This window comes from Corvus brachyrhynchos, unplaced genomic scaffold (genome assembly GCF_000691975.1).
Source record: "Corvus brachyrhynchos isolate BGI_N302 unplaced genomic scaffold, ASM69197v1 scaffold56, whole genome shotgun sequence".
In the NCBI taxonomy this organism is placed as follows: domain Eukaryota; kingdom Metazoa; phylum Chordata; class Aves; order Passeriformes; family Corvidae; genus Corvus; species Corvus brachyrhynchos.
This window is the reverse complement of record NW_008238664.1, coordinates 9,964,575-9,984,925: the sequence shown is the minus strand read 5'-3', so window position 1 is coordinate 9,984,925 and position 20,351 is coordinate 9,964,575. Positions and strand designations below refer to the sequence as shown.

Here is a 20,351-nt window from a genome sequence, read left to right as displayed (position 1 = left end):
GAAGAGGCTTTAAAAAGGAAAAAAAAAAAAAAAAAAAAAAGTGTCGGGAGAGTTTCTGGCTTGTCTGGAAACAGCAAGACTAATTGCCATGCGCTTCCGGTTTGAAACTGGCAGCAGACAACATCTTGAAAATGAGTCACTGCAGCTCACAAAGAAACTCTGTGGTTTTCTCCCTCTCAGGTTTATGTATTTGCTCCTTTTTACAGTTTCCTTTGTAGTCTTCAGCCTTCTCCCCGGACCTCCCCCCCCCCGCTTTTCTTAGCCACCCCCTGCCCCCAGACCCCTTGGCCGACGTGGATAGTTTCCACGACCAACTGAAAAAAAGAAAAACACAAAAAATGTTTGTAAGAGAAGGGAAAAAAAAAAAAAAGAAAGAGAAAGGGAGAGAAAGTGGAGAGTTGTTGTTGGATCTGGCTTTGCTGAAGGTTAGAGGGACTCTGATGCTGCAGGGGGAAAAAGTTCCCTGAATTTTCCACTGGCTGCAGGAAGAGAGCCCATTTAGTCATGGCTAAGTAATGTCTGCACACACACCAACTAATCTCATTAGGAGTTTCCGTTCCCTAACACAGGAGGGTTTTGTGAAGCCCTGTCAGCCTTTCTAACGTTGCAGTTGAAAGGGAGACAAGTTACATCTTTATTTACTTAGGAGTGTAGTGCTATGACAATTTATATAATGTAGCATCTTTTAGGTCATGAGGACTCCAAAAGTCAATCGCTGCATTTCATTTCAAGCAGAAAGTCGTGATTCATCTCGTATTTTGCTCATAAAGACTTTTCAATTATTTCAGATTAATTTATGCATAAATATTTCCATAGGGTGAAGCATAGAAATGGGGTAGCAGAAGTCTGTGTTATGATAAACATGTTCTGTGCATGTCTGACAATTGCATGTATTTGCAAAGTTAGAGGACTTTTGTGCCAAGATACTGAGATGATGGCCATATTTGAAAAATATATTAATGCGCATAGCCTTCCTGTATTGATGCTTTTCATATCTAGATTTCAAGTGATTTTGTACATACCAGTTTTGATTTAGTGGTTTGTGTAATTATTTCATGATGATTTTCTTTCATAGTGGTCATGAAAGAAATCTATTTTCAGAACTGAAAGATTTTTGCCATGCCCCACCAATCTTTAAATTAGAAGTTAACAACTTTTTGCAAAAAAAAAATTCTGGAGTAAGCAAAGAAAATGGATTCTTGCTTGCAAGTGAATTTTAGCTAAAGGAAATGTCAATAAATGTGAATAAAATGGTATGCAATAGGAAATAACACTTAGCTACCTACTTGAATTACTATGTGATAGCATTAAACTGGCAAACATTATGCAAAAAAATAGTGCTTGCAGTATACCACGTGTTTACCTCTGAGGATCTGCAGTGTTTCCTGCACTTCCTATGTCCAAGTGACACAGAAAAATTCTTCATTAACAAGTGATGAGGACTTCTATTAGTGGATTACTGACACAATCTCCAGACACAGATGCCTCTTGATTTTCTAGCCGGGTCATGAAGAATTTTTAGAATAGTGTACAAACCAGACAATGCCTAATCTCTGTCTCAGTCAAATGCAGTCATCAGGAAGCCAGAGATTCTTTTTCAGTTTTGGACGTTTACTTCTTTTGTAAAATTCTTAAGTTTTAAAGAAAGAAGTGCATTTCTGGACATAGTGTTCAAAAACCTGTTGATTATGTTATGGAGCTGTTAGTGTGGTGTGCAACACCAAAACCTGCTGAAGAGTGTTTCCTGGCTCTTACTGTCTCTCTTTGAAATACAGACATTAAATTGTTCACTTACTGCATTAAATATTGCTGGAATTTCAGTGTGCTGTCTACTGATCAGAGTAGATGAAGCACATACATTCATACGTGTATATATATATATATACATATATATGTGTGTATATATATATGTAGTCTATCCACACTCTATGAATTTGTATGTTGTGTTCGTTCGACGTAAGTGTAAAACATCCTGATGTCCTCAGGAAGAGAGATGTAGTAGTAGTGTATTTTGTGTTGTGTGTTCTGTAAATTTGAAAGACTGAATGAGAAGTAATCCACAGATGTGTTAAAGATAGACCGGTTCTGTCTGGAATAAAAAAAAATCCAAATATCATATAATGCATGTTAGTTTCCACTCAAAAAATAAAAAAGTATTAAAGGTGCTTTTATTGTAAATATGATTTTTTCTTCACCTGTCCAAAAATGTGTTAGGAATATATATTGTCTTCCAAGAGTTATCATCATTGCTTACATCTTGATTTTTCCAAATCAGCTGTGCAAGTTGTTCCTAAAAAGAAAAAACCCACAGGCTTACATCCTTTCTGATATCACCGACTCCACCTAGATGCAACAGCTGAAATAAGCAACTCAGTCTCAGGGGAGAAACTCAGCTACAGCCTTCCTCGTAACTGTTTATAACACCACACACATGGACACTTTTATGTAGAAACAAAAGTGTATTTTGTTTTAGTCATTAGCCATTTTCAGTGTTTACTGATTCACAGTGGTTCTTTGCTCCTGTTACTTAATGTTATTTCATTAAACTTAAGTCATGGAAAGAAATCAAGGATATCACTCCAAAGACTGAAGTATTTCCTCTTTGTTGTGCAGAAAGTCCAGTTATGTAAACTTTGCCTTCTTGTTGTAATGCCCTTCTTGGGATGGAGGTATTCTTATGACAGAATTATTTGTAGGGGCAGGTATTTTTGGTCAAGTGAACACAAATATTGATCAAAAACTGGTTCTGCAAGACTTAGCACAGAATGAAAGTCAATTTTCAGGTTCACCAAGGTGCGTGGAGCTTGTTGCTTGCTCTGGGGCTCATATGTTTACATGTAGGAAGGTAGCTATACCTAATACGGACATGGAGGTCCATCAGCTGTACGGAAAATACAAAGCTTAGCCTTGGGAATGCAATCACGTGCCAACATGTTGCTTCAGAAGAAAGAAATAGGTACCAAAATAAACAGACATTTGGCCACTAAAGGGAGCGTGGAATAAGGGTGGGAGCACCAACACATAGTTACTTGTGATACATGTATTTATAAAAAAGGGTTTTAACTAGTATGTTTTGGTGACGTCCTGTAAAATTTGTAAGTTCATGTAGTTACCATTATCTCTCTGAGGGGTGCTCTGTCACAATGCTAAATAATCTAAGATAGCGAAGAACTGATAAATTAGCTGGTTCTTCCCATAAAGATATAGCAGGCTGCACTCATTAGTGCAATTGAGGTGATTTATCAGTCTGTGGCTTGCTTCTGGTGGAGGTGGCTCCAGTGCACGGTGCGCCTGGACGCTGCTGCTGGAATCCATTTCGGAGCTGTGACACTGATTATAGGACAGTTATCCTGGGCCAGTTTCAAAGAGCACTGTTGGTTTTGAGCTGCAGTCTGTGCTTGGTAACCACACCCAATGGCTCCTGCCACAGGCTGTCACTGACGGGCCTATGAAAGTCCTGTTGCGCCGTGTATCCTTGGATTAATTCACCGTGGCTTTCTCCTTGGTGTTTTCCACAGTAGGGAATGTCATAGCCTTGAATCATTAGACACATGTTTACTTCATCTGTGGCTTGTTAAATGAATCAATGAGTATTCTGGAGGCTGTTGAGAGCCCTTGAAAGACCGAATATGTCTGTTCTCATGTTGAAGTATTTTGTTGAATAATGAATGATTAAGGATTCAGTCATGATTTTGAGGAGAATGTCAAGGTGTAGGCACAGGAAGTCCAGCTCACTGCACCACAAAATACCAGGCTGCATGAATGGAAACAAAGCAGATGAAGCACAAAGTGCCTCTCATTTGTGCACTTCACAAAAAGAAATTAATCTTTGTCCTTAAAACTTTCTTTAATGCATTGTGATTTTATGTGCCAGTAATTATATCAGATTTCAGGTTCTTAAGGGTTTCTTGTTAAGAGTGGATTTTAATTCAAAAGCTCTTTGAAGGAGACTTGCTTTTCTAAAAGCAAGAACTAGAGAAAACACCTGCCAATAAACATTGATACAAAAATATCATAAAGGCACTACTTGCCAGCTAAATCAATGCCAGTTAATACCTGTATAGTCAATTCTGCATTTTAAATTTTTTATGAATACTGTTGTAGGTTTTTTGCACTACCAAAATGTACCCTGGAGCTGTCGATCTGTTTGATAGGTGCAGTTCATGGGCAGTATCTCACATTATAATGGACAACTAAGTATTTAAGTAATATTTTAAAGTTATATTGGAGTGTAAGAACATAGGAGGCCAATTTTGCCATGTGCTAGGCAGGTACAACTCAGCTGAAAATGATATTTTTTTTTTTTACTGTAGGAGAGTTACAGTTCTCAACACCATGTCTGATTTTGGGCTGCTTGCTCAAGTAGCATTGCTGTGATTATCTGGAGCAGTGGGGTTTGTCCTTCTCCTATCTGTGGATCCATCATTATTTCTGAGCAGTTGTGCCTACAGTAGTAGTGCTGCAGTGCTTCTGCCTCGCTGTCAGGAGAAAGGTCCATTGACCCCCACGTGCATTGGCCAAGTGTTGAAAACTGTTCAACTATATGATGACAGTTATGGACATGACACCTATGGACTTCTAAGATAAATACCAATCAACTATGTAAAGAAAGGGTTTTGAAGACTATAGCATGTGATCTGTCTACATCTGAGCAGTTAGGCACAGCTCAGGATCTTCAGGAGAAGAGTCTCTGTAGGAAGCCGCAAACTTACTTTGTTTTGATCTTTTAAAGCACTTAGGCATGTATTTACTTTCTAGTGTGTCAGCACTTCTGTTAATGCATGGAGACTAGTTGCATGTTGAACGTAGCTAAGGCACTGCAGTAGCTCCTGCTTGCTCTGTGAAGGGTCCTCCTAGTCTTCCATAGCTTTACTCTAAATTTTGTGGTGTCAGGGTGTCCTGAGTGTGTGAATGATACTGCCCCTTCCACGGCTTCCCCCAGACCCATTTCAGAGAGTCATTTCAATCACGTCTGTGTCTCTGCTTACCAATTTACTGCCCAATATTTGAAGATTCAGAATATAACTTGGATGATCTTTGCAAATACCAGTTTACTACATGTTAATATATTTTGGTTCTTGTGCAAACAATCCTGTCTTAGATTTTGAGCTTTAAAGTATACAATTTCCTTATCTCGTGGATCCTAACTTGAAGATCATTTGAAGTACTATGAGGGGAAAACTTATGTCTTACACATTGTCTTTTAGTTTTCAGTGTTATTTAATTATGTAATGAATAATATGTAATTTTTATGATTATTACCAATCATTCAAAATTGGTAAAAGCTTTCTAGGCTGTAACCTAAGTATTAAGTCCCATTAGTACAATTTTACAAGATGGGTCTTTTTCTGAAAACATTAGTGAACAAGCAAAGATGTTTGTGTTAAACATGCTTTTGCAGTTGTACACATAAGAGTAGACTTGGATTATATCCTTCATCTAGAGAACCTAAATGTTTTTAATCAAATGTCCTCCTATAAGTTTCCCATCCTCATTTTGCAACACAGCTGATAGTTCATCTGGAAAACAGATTTCTATTCCACATCCATTTGCCTTTAATGTGGTGACAGCACCTCTTTACTATGTCTCTGTATATTTCTTCTTTTTTGTTGTTGTTTTTTTAATGAAAATTGATCAGATGTATTTCAGTTTAGGCTTTTTGAGAAGGATGCTAATGTCTGTTATTGTTTTTAAATGTTTATATTGCGGTAATGTTGAGTGGCCTTTGCTGTATCAAGTCACAATACGGCACAAACAAAAAGTTTATAGACTGAAGTACCACCATTATCTCTTCCTAGCAATTAACAGTAATTCATGTGAAGAAACAATCTTTAAAAAGCATTTAGAAAATAAGAACGAATTACTTTTGCAGCTGATTTAGTGAAATCTGGAGAAAGTTGACTACCTTCAGAGAATTTCTTCCATGCTACACTAACATAGCTGAGATGGGAATGTGGGTTTAGATTCTGGATATAGACCTCTGTGAAGTCTGGTGACTCAGAGCAGACTCAGAGCAAGTGGTGTGTGTGGTTAGTTTAGCAAACTGTGAGTGTGGAATAGAGCTGGTATAGGAAGTATGACTGTAGCACTCCTTCAGTGCTGCCCCTTCAGTGCTGGAGCTCTGTGATAAAAACCCTTACAAAACAGAGCAGTTTGATTCCCTGGGAGCAGGGCACAATAATGCTGACTGTGCAGTCTCATCCAAGTTGAGGAGAGGAAAGAGAGTCTTTGCATTTTATTTAAATGTGTCATTTTTTACAGGATTCAGCACACAAGTCAAAATAGTGGCTGTTACGTAATCCTGAGCAGCAGAGACATTCACAAACCAGTTGGTGTATTGATGTCACTTCTAAACATGTGCAATCTGAGCACTTTGTGTACAGCAAAGTTTGCTGTAATCATTGAAATAGTGTCTCATTTGTCTCTCATTCATAGTTTGCAGCAGCTGTGGGAATTAGTTTAAGCACACAGGACACAGTACAGGAGAGCGACAATCAGATCTTCTCCTGGCTGAAATCTCATGTATTCCATGATGCATTCTGTGGGGTATTCCAGTGTTTAATGAAGAATGCTAGGTGAAATGTGTAGGTCCTTGTTGGCGTAGTAGGCAAATGAATAATGTCAGAAGATAAAAATCTTTTAATTGGGCTTTGGTTTAGCTTAGTGCATGATAAACACACATATCAGAACTTTGATTAGCACTGACAAAGAAGAATACCAGATCTTTGAGATTTTTACATGTAAGAGTGATTCTTAATTTATGTTTTTACTATGAGATAATAAAAATACAGACCTTGACTAGCGCTGTGCCTAGGTGCTTATTTTTTATGGCTAAGGAACTTATACTCTGTATTGTGCTACAAGAACTACTGCAATAGAGCCAATGTTTTGGGAACAAACTGTCCAGGTAAAATGATTCTATATTTGTAGGTTACCATCTGCTGAATTGTGTTATACCATTTTTGGTATAATGCTATAACTGATTCCCCTTGCAACATGACAATATGCAGGTAAGCCTGAATGTTAACAGTTCAATGGCTCATCTTGCTAATCCAGCAAATTCTGAAAATTTTGTATGCATAGTAAGGCAAGTATGACTACCAGTCTAAGGTGTGATGATCTTGCTGTGCTTCAGGTTTCATGAAAATTGCCAGCAACCTTGGTTTTCTTTAACAGAACTCCAAGGACTATTTCCTGTCCTTTTGGCCAGGTTCCTCTCTGTTCACACTATGAAAGATACCTGCTTTTTTATCTGAGTTTTAGTCTAGGAAAAATCAACGACAAGGGGAATATTAGTTTAAACATCTGAATATGAAATGTATTAAAGCAGCATTTGAGGCAGCAGATAGTAATAGTATACCATTTAACATATTAGAGCCACTGCACAAGTTACAAAGCATTTGGTGTGTTGTTGCAAAATTGAAAATTTTAATACTTCATTTGAAGAAGGGAGTACAGATAAAGCATTTACATCTGGGAGTAATCATCACTTGATATATCAAGTAAACTTTTAGAATAGCCACTGTTCCTGGAGGTTGGAACCTCTGCCCTCTTCAGCTTTGGGAACATCAGAAGTTTTATATAGGACGGTCAGGTAATCATGATCTGCGTCCTACTGATGCCAACAAAAATATAAGAGAAAGTCATATGGGGAAAATAAACATATAGGACTGGCTTTGAAAGCAGGAGTCCCTCAGATTGCAGCATAGCGTGTTGCCAGCATGCCACAGATGTGCACCACATGAGCAGACAGAAAGCAGTGTGAGGAGTCTGCACTCATTTTATGTCTGTCCCAAGGTGAAGGGTTGGAGCCATTACAGATTTATGTAGTTTTATTTATGGCTAGCTTTAGAAATAATTGAGCAGGTTATTTTTTAAGCCTTCACAGGGAAGCAACTAGCCATTTTCCCTCCTGCTAAGGGCTTTTACTCCAGTGGGATTAAAACTCTTTCTTGAACTGCATCCTTACAGAAAATGTGAAAACACTTGTGTTCTAAAGGCAATGTCATCACACCTCTGCTTGGCAGGCAACCAGTCCTTTGTTGTATTAGTTTGGAGATTGCAGAACTTTCTTCCCATGGACATCTGCCTCTGCTTTTCTTTGACTTAGGTAAAAAAATTAAAAACTGCAAACACTGTATTACCAAACGTATCTACTTGAAGCATTACTGGACGTATGTGTGAGTGCTTTCTTCTCTGCAGTGGAACTCGATGTTATCCCTTAATATTTTGCGAGATTGTGCTGCTGTCTCTTTTGTGTTGCTCTTAATCACAGGAGTCTGTTTATTTCTTTTATGTGCTGCGTCATAACAGTGGGTATTCTTGCTTGAGAAGGAGACCTTGTAAATTTTTACTGTAAATAATCTTTGCAATTAGAATTTAAAGTAAAAAGATGACTGTTACGCAGGAGTAGCAGAGTAGTCATACCTTGTACGACTCTCTTAAGTACGTCGGCCAGCAAAACCCTCTGTGTTTTTTCGGCACATCCTTAAACCAGTCTGGTTTTGTGGCAATATTACTGTAGTTTTGCAGTAAATCGGAACTTGTGCTCTGGGGCACCCCGTAGCTTTTTCTAATGTTTCCACTGGGTGGTGCTGCAGGAATTCCCTTTTTTTTTTTTTTTTTTTTTTTTTTTTTTCACTTTAATCTGCATTTCCCAGAAAGACGCCTCTAAAATATAATAGGAGGAAGTCCTGATTTAGAAAGTTTTTGCAGTTTCAACACAATGGAAGGACTTGGAGGATGCTCTGACAGGAAGTGTCCTGGTTTCTGGATGTGGAAAAATTACCAGCATTCTGTATCACACACACAGTTGGTTCCCTAAAGTGTCCTGGGTATGGATTGCACCACTAGTTTGATTTATTACCTTGAACAGAGAAAGTTCTGCATCAAATGAAACAAGGTATATTTACACACGTAGTTGAGAGCTTATTTTTTCAAGCCCAATTAAATTAGCAGTAAGATCTCCTTTGATGAATATTTGAAAACTTTCTGAGTAAACAAATTGATATTTGTTTTTCCTCCTTTCTGGCAGAATCACTAACTCCTCAGCAACCACATCCTATTTATCACCCTTGAAGCATCTCTGTTGAGAAATAAAGTGTTAGGACTGACTCAGCCTTTTCTTTCAAATAGTTCTGAGCAAACATTTGGGAAGATTTGGCAATTGTCATTAACCTCTCATGATATACTCATAGTTACACAGATGAATTTTCAGTGAAAAATGTTGTGGCTGACTGATTTTTTAATTATTTTAGGAAAGCTCCTTCTGTTGATCGACACTCTTGCTTCTGTAATTAAATGCAAAACAAGTGTACTTCAATTTTTTATGGAAACTAAAATGTGAAATAGAAAAATAGTACTAGAGGATTTATAAGCTCTTCAGTATTTCATATGGACATTCACTTTAGAACTATGTTTAGGATGTATATAGACACTGCCTTATTCCATATTTTTCGCTATATATACTCTTTGATATTTTATATAGCATGAAATTTATATATGGAATTGTTTTGGTAATTTTCAACAAGAGTTTTTTAAAAAACTCATATAACTGTTTATTTTCTAAGTATTAATAGCCTTTAAAATTAATTAAGTAAAAATCTCCATTTCTAGTATTGAGAAATGGTGGTTAAAAAAAATGGCAAAACAGTCACATTCTTGCACATGGTATTGCAGCAGTCATCTCAAGGGTTAAAACGAACCTGAGACACTTAGAAAAATAAAACCAGAGCTGCTATTACAAACTGGGACAGATGTAGGAGGCCAGGTTTCCTGTGGCCCATTTTCCAGTTTCCTGGCTGCAACCTGCAGAAATAAAGGAAGCCCAATGCTAACGTGAATGAGAAACTAACAATGCCCCACGTCACGCTGCTCAGAGAAATGTGCCGGACAGAATTAGGATACAAAATCAGAAAATGGACGTACAAAAAATGTACACACGTTTTCCAGAGTAGTTGAAATGGTAAAAAAGGCATCTGTTACTGAGAAATGCTGTGTGCTTGCAAAAGCACACACGTGCCTGTAAGGGAAATGGAAGTGGAGGTGTGTGCCCGCTGTGATGGGGCATACAAAAAGGAGCTGAATCTTTTGCAGCTGCTTTGGCTACAGAAGGAATCAGCAGTTTTTTCATATGCTAAGGGAAATTAATTTCCCTGTCCTGACTCAGCCTCTTAATCCTTTTCATGTACATGTCTGATCACCATCTTTTTGTGACTACCTATATGGCTTAATGCTGGCTAACACCTTTTATGTCTTCCTGATTTAATTGATCTCCAGCTGGTTTTTTTCAGCCTCTGGGCATCCCAGCCAGTTTGTCCCCACTCAGCTGTCCCTCCTCTGCCCCAAGTCCCATGACCTGGTTTATAGCTCAGGCTCCCAGATGTTGTTCCTCTGCAGACCTCTGAAGCAAAAGGGACTGGTTTTGATCCTAGTGCCTGGAGGGATTCCTAGTTTTAGCCTTCAGAACTTGTTCATGTTGATTGTCCAGGATCAGCAGTTTATCTCTATTTTAGAAAGGCTCTAGGGGAGCTAACATGGAGAAAAAAATCTAAGTCGGAAACCTGGACTGCTTTGGAGAGCAGAGCTGTGTTACAGCTGTAACATAGTTGTATGGAAGCTAAGGAGCTCTACAGAAGTCCTCGATTGCTACAGAGCTGCTTTCCAGCTTTTTGCCTTTTTCATTTGGGTTTTCCTATCCAAGAGTCCTACAAAACTTAATGCTTCAAGGACTATCCTGCTTATTTCACAGTTCATGTCATAAATCTTTCCGATACTGAGATTTTACTTAGCTAGATTTGTCTCTGAGCCTCCTGGTTTTCTCCTGCTTGGATTTAAGATGCCTTGCTTATTTGTTTTATTTTGACCAGCAGATTAATAACTGTATTTTTGTATTTTAATGCCACTTACTGACTGCCATTTTAGCGCGTGGAATTTCGTAAGTATTTTCTTGGTAATAAAAAAAAAGCCTATGCAGTTCATCAGCACATATATTATCACATCTTAACTATTTCTAGTGTAACTTGAATAATGTTTTCATAGTGTTTTTTCATGCTGGTTGAAGCCAGTCTTCAAATACTAAAGGGAGAGAGAGTGTTTGGCATGGAGGTCCCTTGCCTAAGTGAGAAATTTGGGTAGCCCCTTTACAGGAACATCATCTCTCAGATGGGACACTTTGCCCTATGGATGTCTGTCCATTTCCATTATCCTCCTCAGGGAGATCTTACGGTGTTGACTCTGCTGCTGCTCCAAGTTTAGGCATTTCTGTTAGTCCCTCAGTTTGGTTGAAATAGGAGCAGAATTATCAGCACAGATACTCTGATTTGCCACCTTTTGTCATCAGACCTAAACTTAAAATTTGGTGTGTGGAGAGCATGTTACGTCACACTGATCATGCAGTTGCTAAGGGTTTGTATGGGGGGAAGCACATTGCAAGGAATGTAAATTGCTAATGCAGATGGTGTTAGTGTGGTTCCATGTCACAGCTGCCAGAGAAATGGATTTTCAGAAAACTCAGTCTTCAAAATATGATTTTGCTGTCTAACACAGCATTTCCAAGTAAAATTCCTTCTAACTATGCCCATGATTATTTGCATCAGTGGTAGTGGAACTGATCACAAAGTAAAATTACTTGGCTATCTAGGTCAGGTCAAACTAGCAAATTTTGTTTCATGGCTTAGAAAGCATCTTTGACTGTCAAATGCATTGAATAATTATTTAAAAAATGGTAAGATGGGAAAATCAGATATGTCAGAGTTAATGAATTAAAAAAATCGACTCTTTTGTCCATATGAATTTTGATAAGGCTCTCCATGACACAGGATATATGTTTCTAACATAGGTTCTGTTTCTCATTTTGTCCAATTGATGAGTGTTTTTTAAACACTCATTGATAAGGGTTTTTTTAAAACTATTTTTTCTGCTAATCCATGTAATTCAGTATGTGGTTCCATGTATTATTTATTGCCCTGCATTCAAATCTTGTACTGAGAACAGAAGTAAGAGGCATAGTTTTTATTACGATGTAATATTAATAAAGAGTTGAATGAAATGTGGTCACTGTAGGAAGTGACCGCATCCTAACAACCCTTTCTGTCAAAGTAAGGCAAGGCACTGAATTCCCTTTGAGTCAGTAGAAATTCAAAAGAATTAGAAAATACATAAATGAAATATAATGTTTTCTTGAAGATCTCCCACTCCTCACAGTCATAATTTATTATGACTTCTAATACAGGTACCAGATTTTTGGTTGAATTACATGTCCTGTAATAAATCCAGTACAACTGTCGCGATTCTCTTGCTTGACCACTCAAATGAGTCACAAGTTTAAGCCCTAGTAAACTCTGTGGCCATTCTGTCCTCCCAAGGGGACAGTTATTGCCTTGTGGAACCCCAGATGGTTCCCACAGAGAAAGGCAGGTTAATACTTCTATTGGCCTGTTTGGAAATTAAATATTTTGTATCAGTTAAAAAATCTTGTCACTGTAGGATCTTAAATTTTTAACTGTTGTTGTGGGCAGAATGGGAATTTGCCATGGGCAGAATGGGAGCTTCAGACAAAGTTTATTAGAGAAGCCTTCCCACTGAGTCAGGGCGTGCAGAAGGGACCCCTTTGCTTTACAAACACCTTCTCAGAGAGGAGTCCACGCACAGCATCCTGCTACAACTATTCCCCTGCAAATCACATTTTACAGAATGGAAATGAGATTAACACCAGTTTACCAAATTCAAGGAATCTGAGATTTTACTTAACCATATATGCTTAGAACAAGGGTTCTGTTATAGGTAGTTACAGCTGTGAATATTCAGTGCAACTCAGACCTGAACACCTCAAGTGTGGTGATTGGAACAGTAGGACCATACAATTAATGATCAGCTGAAAAGGTAATTAGCATGATTTGCCTCATGTAGGGATCATACATACAGTTGCTGTACCAGCAATATGGGAAGCTTTATACAGGAACTCAGTGGCAGATGGAGGGATGAAGCACAATGCAGCATTGAGCTGTTTTAATCTCATTTCTGTAGGGGCAGACTTGGGTCATACCAGTAGAAGATTTATGCATGTACCAACTGAGCACATTGACGCTGAATTCTGAGGTACACAGGTCCTTTATAAAGCCTGTTCAGAGCCACACGCTTGGGAGAGTTGATGGTCAGGCAAGCCAGGGTTGTGAGGAGCTGCCTAAATCTAATCCCAGCACAGCCATCTGCCCTGGATCCATCACCTGAAGTGACCCCCAGAGATTATCCGTGCATGTCAGCTGGAATAACTGAGCCACTTCCAGAAAGGTGGCAGTAACCTTTCATGTAATAACCTGATGGGAGTCACCTCTCCTTACTCGCTGGCATGGACCGTTTGTGGAGTGAGTATTCCTGTCAGATTCTCTTGCCCAGGCTTGTGCTGTTCATGCATTTTACATTATGCCTATGGCTGAGTCGCCATGAACACCACACTCAGTAGATAAAATGGAATCCAAAACTGTTTACATTTTACAGATGATAAGCATCCGAAAACAGGTTCATAATGGAAAGTGTAGTACAAAGTTAGCTGGAGATTACCCTGTGAGTGTTCATGGGCAGAGGTGAATGGGGATGGAGCAGGCGGCAGCAAAATGTTCTTCACTTTTAGTTCAGTTCCACCTAACCTCTCTGAAGAGTTACAATTGCTGATCTTGTAGTTTAAGATCTGGATGAGAGAATTGTGTCTCTGAGGTATTACACTGTTTTGGGTGATGGTAATGGTGGTGAAGTTTGTATTGGTACTTCTACAATTCTCATCCATCTTTACTTTCCTCAGCTGAAGTTCTCCTTACAGGTCTTTGTAGCATGGGACACATTTTAGTACAATTTTGAAGCAAGGTATTTACAAGTTACTTAAAATTTTCCAGAGCAACAAAAGTTCTGTTTGTGATTTCTTGTTAGGAAGAGTTGTATGATGCAAGTTGAAATTATGCAGGGTATGGCTGCAAAATATGTGATATACAGAAAATAGGATTATTTAAGAGGAATATGATTGTATATAAATATGCCTTTTTAGCAAAGTAAATTGCAAAACTTAGAAGTATTAGAAAGTGTATATATATATATGTATGATGTGTATCTGTATATTTATTATACCAGATTAATAGGGACACTTTATTATCTATGAAGTTATAGATAAATAATCTGTTAAAGATGCTAATACCTGCACAGAGGATGTAGTTTAAAGGAACTTTTAAAGGCTGTAAAGTGAGTAACTGTCAGGTATATTTAATTCTAGCTATGAATCTTTTTCTTGCCTTATGCTGTGTGGGAAAGGATTTGTATCAAAATGCAATGAAGTAAATGCAAACCTTTGAAAGTGCTCAACCATCCATATGGGCAGTTCTGTTCCCAGGATCCCTAACAGTCCTAGGAACCTCAAATGGACCTTTGAAAGCGCTGCGTCGTTATGGTATCACTCAGCTGGGCATCAGTGGTTTTGTCTTTGTCATTCAGACGGGACTCTCAGTTAATTAGAGAAATTAAGATTTTGAAGAGATAGTAGAACCATCATTAATTCTGCCGACCCTTGTTTGGCCAGTGTACTTAGAAATTATTTGGACCAAAACATAGTTCCAAACCCTGTTTTTCCGTAAAACTGTTGACAGTGTTCTCTAGTAGCATTAAGTTGCTTTACACTAGTGAAGCTCGTGCAATTTATTTTTCTTTATACTCGTGAACCTTATGCACGGTGATTTCCTTCATGCTGGGGCAGACCTGAAGAGGCAGCTGTTCCCGCAGCCTTCTGCTGTTCCGTTCGTTCCCTGCCGTGGATAGCTGGAAGTCTTGTGCCCTCTTGTGGTACGCACATCCAGGGAAGCGTCAGGCAGCAAGCCTGGCTTTCTCTCCGTGTCATCTGTTAGGGCACAAACAACAATATATTGGGAAACAAAATTAACAAGGGCGCTAAAAATCGTCAGCTTGTCTAGATAAAGACAAAAATATCCATTGTTTCATGCAGAGAGGTAAGTCAGGTAATAATTAGCCCCATTAGCACCATAGTCAATTAATCAATACCAGCAATAAATCTGTGTGACATAACATACCCAAGTTAAGAATAAGAAGAGGCCAAGAAAAAAATAATTTGATCCAGTGTTAACATGATAAGGCTGGAATGTTTTGAAAGTGGTGAAAATTTCATTTTCTGAGTCTGTAGTTTAAAAGGTCAACTTTAGCTGCATCTTCATGAAAATGATAAGTTTTTAGCAGTGATAATGCTCCCAATTTTTAAGCTGTGTATATACCTGTGCTGAGTTAGAATATAGCCAGCCTTTAGTTTATCCTTTTATTGCAGTGCCTGAACAAATGGTTTGTTCTAGGGAGGGCTCAGTAGCACAGGCAGTTAGCAGAGGAAAAAGATATTCAAACAACCTTTAGCAGAGAAAAAAAATTCAAACAACCTCAGATGTGAGACTCAGGCACTGTTAAAAATATTCCTAATTCTCAGTAGTACGTATGATAATGAAAGAAAAGAGAGTTCAGGGTAAACATCATTACAAACATACTTTACTGTGCTTAAATGTACTGAACTTCCAGCTTTTCTAAAAAATAAAGAATATCTTTTGAACTATTTGAATTGACAGGCAGAAACAGCAAGAGTAGTTTCAGGTCCTGGAAAAAACAAAATAGGCAAAGGCTGTATGGTGGTGGGAGGGGGAAGGGATGTGGCTTCTGGTCCTCTAATCGAAGGCAATTGCTCTGGTCTTCCCTCGTCCCTCCCCTTTTTCACAGTGACATATCCAAACAAGTCCAGTATAATCCTCCTGGGAAAAACAGCAGTAAACAGCAGGATTTTAATATCATTTCAGTGGATAGTTATATAAGTCCTTTCCCCGCCCTTATGTGTTCCTTTGAAGAGTGATTGCTTACACTGAATGGAAGACGCCAACTGGTGGTGACCTCGTACAATGTGAACTATGTGGGCAGTGCTTTTCTAAATACTTCCTCTATTTTGTGTGTCCTTCAGGAAACAGCAGTGGGAAAAATACTGAAAAAGCAGTGGAAGACCTGTAGGTCTTGTGCTTGTTTGGTTGTAAATGGTGTGGTAGCTTCCTTTTCTCAATTACGTAGGATGACTCCTGCACAGAGCTTATTACTGAAATGAGCGTTGGGTGGAACACCTGCTCCCAAATGTTTTTCACACTGTTGCTCTCCTTTGTCCTTTGTAGGTATGGAGAGTGCAATCACACTGTGGCAGTTCCTTTTGCAGTTGCTGCTAGACCAGAAACACGAGCACCTCATTTGCTGGACGTCTAATGATGGCGAATTCAAGCTACTCAAGGCAGAAGAAGTGGCTAAGCTGTGGGGACTCAGAAAAAACAAAACTAATATGAATTATGACAAGCTGAGCCGAGCGCTCAGATACTATTATGACAAGGTAAATTTTGTTATTCTCATGCAGACTAATAAAATAGAAATGATACCAGTTAATATTTCTCCTCTGTGTGGAAGCTATTCAAAAGTTCCTCTAACTAGTCAAGATACTAGAAAGAAAAGATCGTAGAACACAAATACACAAATATTGTAGAACACAAATCTTGCATATTCACATTTCTCAATTTTAGACTCCAGTAAATTCAAGGAGTTTCCAAATTGTTTCTGCACCCTTTTTTGGATGAATATTATATTGTTTTTACTAATCGATATTAAATCTTTTCAGGATTAGCTCTCTTTAAATTGATATTTTTCAATAAACTATCTAAATTCCAAGTTATTAGGTTTTACTATTTCCTATATTCTTTAAGATTAAATATTAATAACAAAGACTGTTACATATTTTATATATTAAAAAGGAAAACTTCATAGCCATGCTTAATACCCTGTTCTCATCTTGATTTTCAGAAAAGGGGGTGAGATGGGATTATACAGTGAGTAATGACAGTATTCAGCAGTTAGGGCATGTTTGCTGCCTGCACAAGGCAGAAGAGAGTAGATGTTTTTTCTGGACTGACCTTAAAGTACTGTTGTCATGTATTATTTGTAGTGCAGTAATTCTTGCAGGGCACAGTGGGGCTGAGTTCTATGCCGTCAATCTAACACCACGATCAAAAAACACATTCACTGCAAATTAACAATGAACAATTTGATGATCAGACTTTTCATGACTCACAAGGACTCCTTCTCCTGAAAGAATTTTTTAGTTTCAGATTTAGAGCTGTTAAGTGTTTTGTCCACTAGAAGTCAGATTTTCCCACTTCACATGTTTCCAAGGTGGCCTGACTGAGAAGGCACAAAAGGATTTGGCGAGGACAGTGCAGTGGCTGTTCCGAGCAGTTGGTGTGATGAATCCCCTTCACTAAGTGCTAAAAGGCTTCTGCTCAGCATGGGGAAGCTTGCTTCATTATATGACTCCAACCCCTCTGGTTATAAACTTGACTGGGATCAATGGAGACAGAGTGCCTGCTGGTGCATGAGCAGCACAGCCAGGCAGAGCCCAAATATGTAGTTAATGACAGAACAGACATTGCTTAAAAACAAGGAACAAGATGTTTGTAGCACTTGTGCTTTGAGATCTCTCTGATCTCTTTGATGTAATGGAATATAATGGCTCCTTACCTCAGACTCTCTTTTATCCCTTAACCTTTTTTTTTAACCCCAGTTCTGTTTTCGGTTCCCCTGCTTCAGTACACACACACCCCTTTGTCATCTGTTGTGTCTCAAGTATCATCTGCCAGAGTAGCTGTACAATTTCTTCACCGGGGCTGTGGCTGAGGTGGCTGCTTGCTCTTTGTAGAGATGGTCTTCTGTCTGACAGTTTTACCTAAGTGTGGCACAAAGATTTTGGCCATTTTTTCAGGCGTTCTGCAGTCCAATGGAGGTTGGAGCTCCTAGATGGAAAGAAGAGCAAGTTCTTTCTTCACCGTGTATTGCAATCAGGGTTTGCACCCCCACTCAGACCTGTGGCTATTCCTATTTAAATTGAAAGAGTAACTCCTTTAGAAGAAAAGAGTGGGAGCTTCTCACTCTGTGAGTATAGTGTTTTGTGTCCTGTAGGTTCCCAGACAGTGGAGAAACGTGGATTATTGGGAGAGTGCAAAGGGACAGAGCAACCTGCTGCAGGTTTTAAAGTGTGAGAGATAATGGCATAAGATAGCAGATTTTGAATCCTTGTAGACTGGCAGTGGGTTCAGTCCTAAATGCTTTCTCTGCCTTCAGTTCAGTCTATACTGCATAGCACAGAAAGGAAGAAGTCAAGAAGGGGAGGAAAGGCTCCCCTTAACACTCTTCCTTCCCTCCTGCAGAACAAAGGGGGAAGGACTGGGGAGGTGAAAGAGCTGAGGTAGCCTTAAGGAGCCTTCTAAGATCCTTGTCCTCTCCCTACTTGTGTGCAGTGATGGATGTCTTGGCAGCTGGGGGTGTTGGGGCAAATGGGATGCACACTGAACAAATGGGACAAACGCTGAGCTGCAGATGGGGGAGTGGCAGCAGGAAAGATGAGGCAGAACTCTGGACAAGACTTCATTTGCATTGTGGAATTAATGACAGGAATTTCTCTACCTATAACCTAAGTGATCTGGCAGCATATGAGTTTGAGACAGGGGTCAGTGATTTTTTAGAAATTATGGTAGCACATGGGCTGGACCTTCCTTTCTTGGACTGGCCTCTGCTCTTACTGCATACAGCTGACACTGAACTAATGTTTCATGGTCTATCTTTGAAATTATTCACCATGGAGAAATAAAACCTGATTGCTGGATAAATGGGGGTTTATGAGCTCTGCCTTTTGCTTGGGGGAAACACTAACTTGTTAAAATTCATCATCTGATTCATCTGAACTTAAAAGTAAATTAATTCCAGTACTGGAGAAAAATAACACAATTAGGACAAGTTCCTTAGCCTGGCTTTGAAAGTGAGCATGATGTGCTGCTGAGGCTGATGGCTAGATTTATGTTAAATTCACATAAAAAGCACCCCAGGAAATGTAGAGTATGGCATGTCTTGATTGTAATTTGCTACCATGATTATAGATGCTAAAGGTTTGTAGATAATCTGAAGACCCCATTTCCTGTTTCATTTGTTCCCCAAATTCCTCCCCCTCCCCCCCCACTCTTATTTTTATTTAATGCATTTCCCCTATTGCCTCAACAGAGCAGCAGCACAGATAGCACTGAGGAAAGGCATCCTGCACTCTACCTACAGCTTGTGTCCATCCTGTCACACACTTCTGCCGGTCTGAAATCTCTTGTAATGATTTCAGGCAAGGAAATGCTTTGGCACTATTCCCACAGAGAGCACTTCAGCTTGAAGTAAAATACCTTTAAAAGTAGGGTTAATAAGTTTCCTTTTTTTCCTCAAGTTGCCCAGTTATTTTGTTTTTCTGGTAGCTGTAATGGAACATATCTTTTGGAAGTCACCAGGGGTTTCAAGACTACTTAAAGTCCCTGTGAATATTTCAAGATGACACCACAAGAGAGAAGCTAGTGAGTTTTCCCATGAGGGTTTTTATTTTTGAGGAAAGGAGAGTGAATCCAGGAAATTACATGCAGATCCTGACATTAATAGGATGTAGCAATTGTGGAAGTCAAGTCCTCAGAAGTTAGGAAATACAAGAGTCAAAGTTCCCTGGATAACCCTAATGTTTGCATGAGTTATGCTGCATCTTTAATTACACAGTCACATTCTGTTGTAATGAGCAGCTATTCAGTATTTTTGCATCCTCTCTGAACAGTATGTGAGCCCAGGCTTTACTCAGTGAGTGCTATTCAGTCTGTTTCAGTTTTAGGTTCAGTTAATGGCTGCCCACTTGTTTAGATGGCTTGGCAGTGGTACTAAAATAATATGGGCTGCTTTGTGCTTATTGCAGTGTGGGGGACAGGGCTTCTCAGGTGCTCTCAGGATTCAGAGGTTCCAGTGCATTCACTCCCCTCCCATAACAGGTCAAACCTGGTAACCTGGTTACTGGTTCCTGCTTTTAATGTCCAAGTGTAGGTGGCAGCATGGAAGAATTGTTTTGGGCAAGGGTCCTTTGCTTGGGTGCTTACAGACCTTCAGGGCATAAAGTGATAATGAAAACTATTATTTTGCTTTTGGCAAGGTCTTCTCTTAAGATACCTCAGGGGAAATAGAATCCTACAATGAAACAATAGCAGTGCGATTGTGCTGGAGTACCAACCAGACATTTTGTAGTGGTGCAGGTAAGAGGTGTTACAAGGAAATACTTTAAGGAGCATTAGAAAGTACCTTTATAGAAAACTGGGAGGAGCTTCATCCAAAAGTGATTTGTGGAAGTCAAGAAAGTGCTTGGCTGAACTGGCATAAATGGTTATATAGTGATATCCGTATGGAAAGATGGGAGTAAAGAATTTGATACTCAGTAAGAGGTGATGGGT

General features: G+C 39.0%; 1 protein-coding gene across 1 annotated transcript in view; it reads left to right on the top strand.

Annotated features, from left to right (window-relative positions):
• ELK3 (ELK3, ETS transcription factor) overlaps nucleotides 1-20,351 on the top strand; it is a 35,752-nt gene that overhangs the window by 1,028 nt on the left and 14,373 nt on the right. The window contains exon 2 of the mRNA XM_008636554.2: nucleotides 16,191-16,399. Within this exon, the coding sequence (XP_008634776.1) occupies nucleotides 16,193-16,399 (207 nt within the window). The 5' untranslated portion in view covers nucleotides 16,191-16,192. The remainder of the gene's footprint in view (nucleotides 1-16,190; nucleotides 16,400-20,351) is intronic.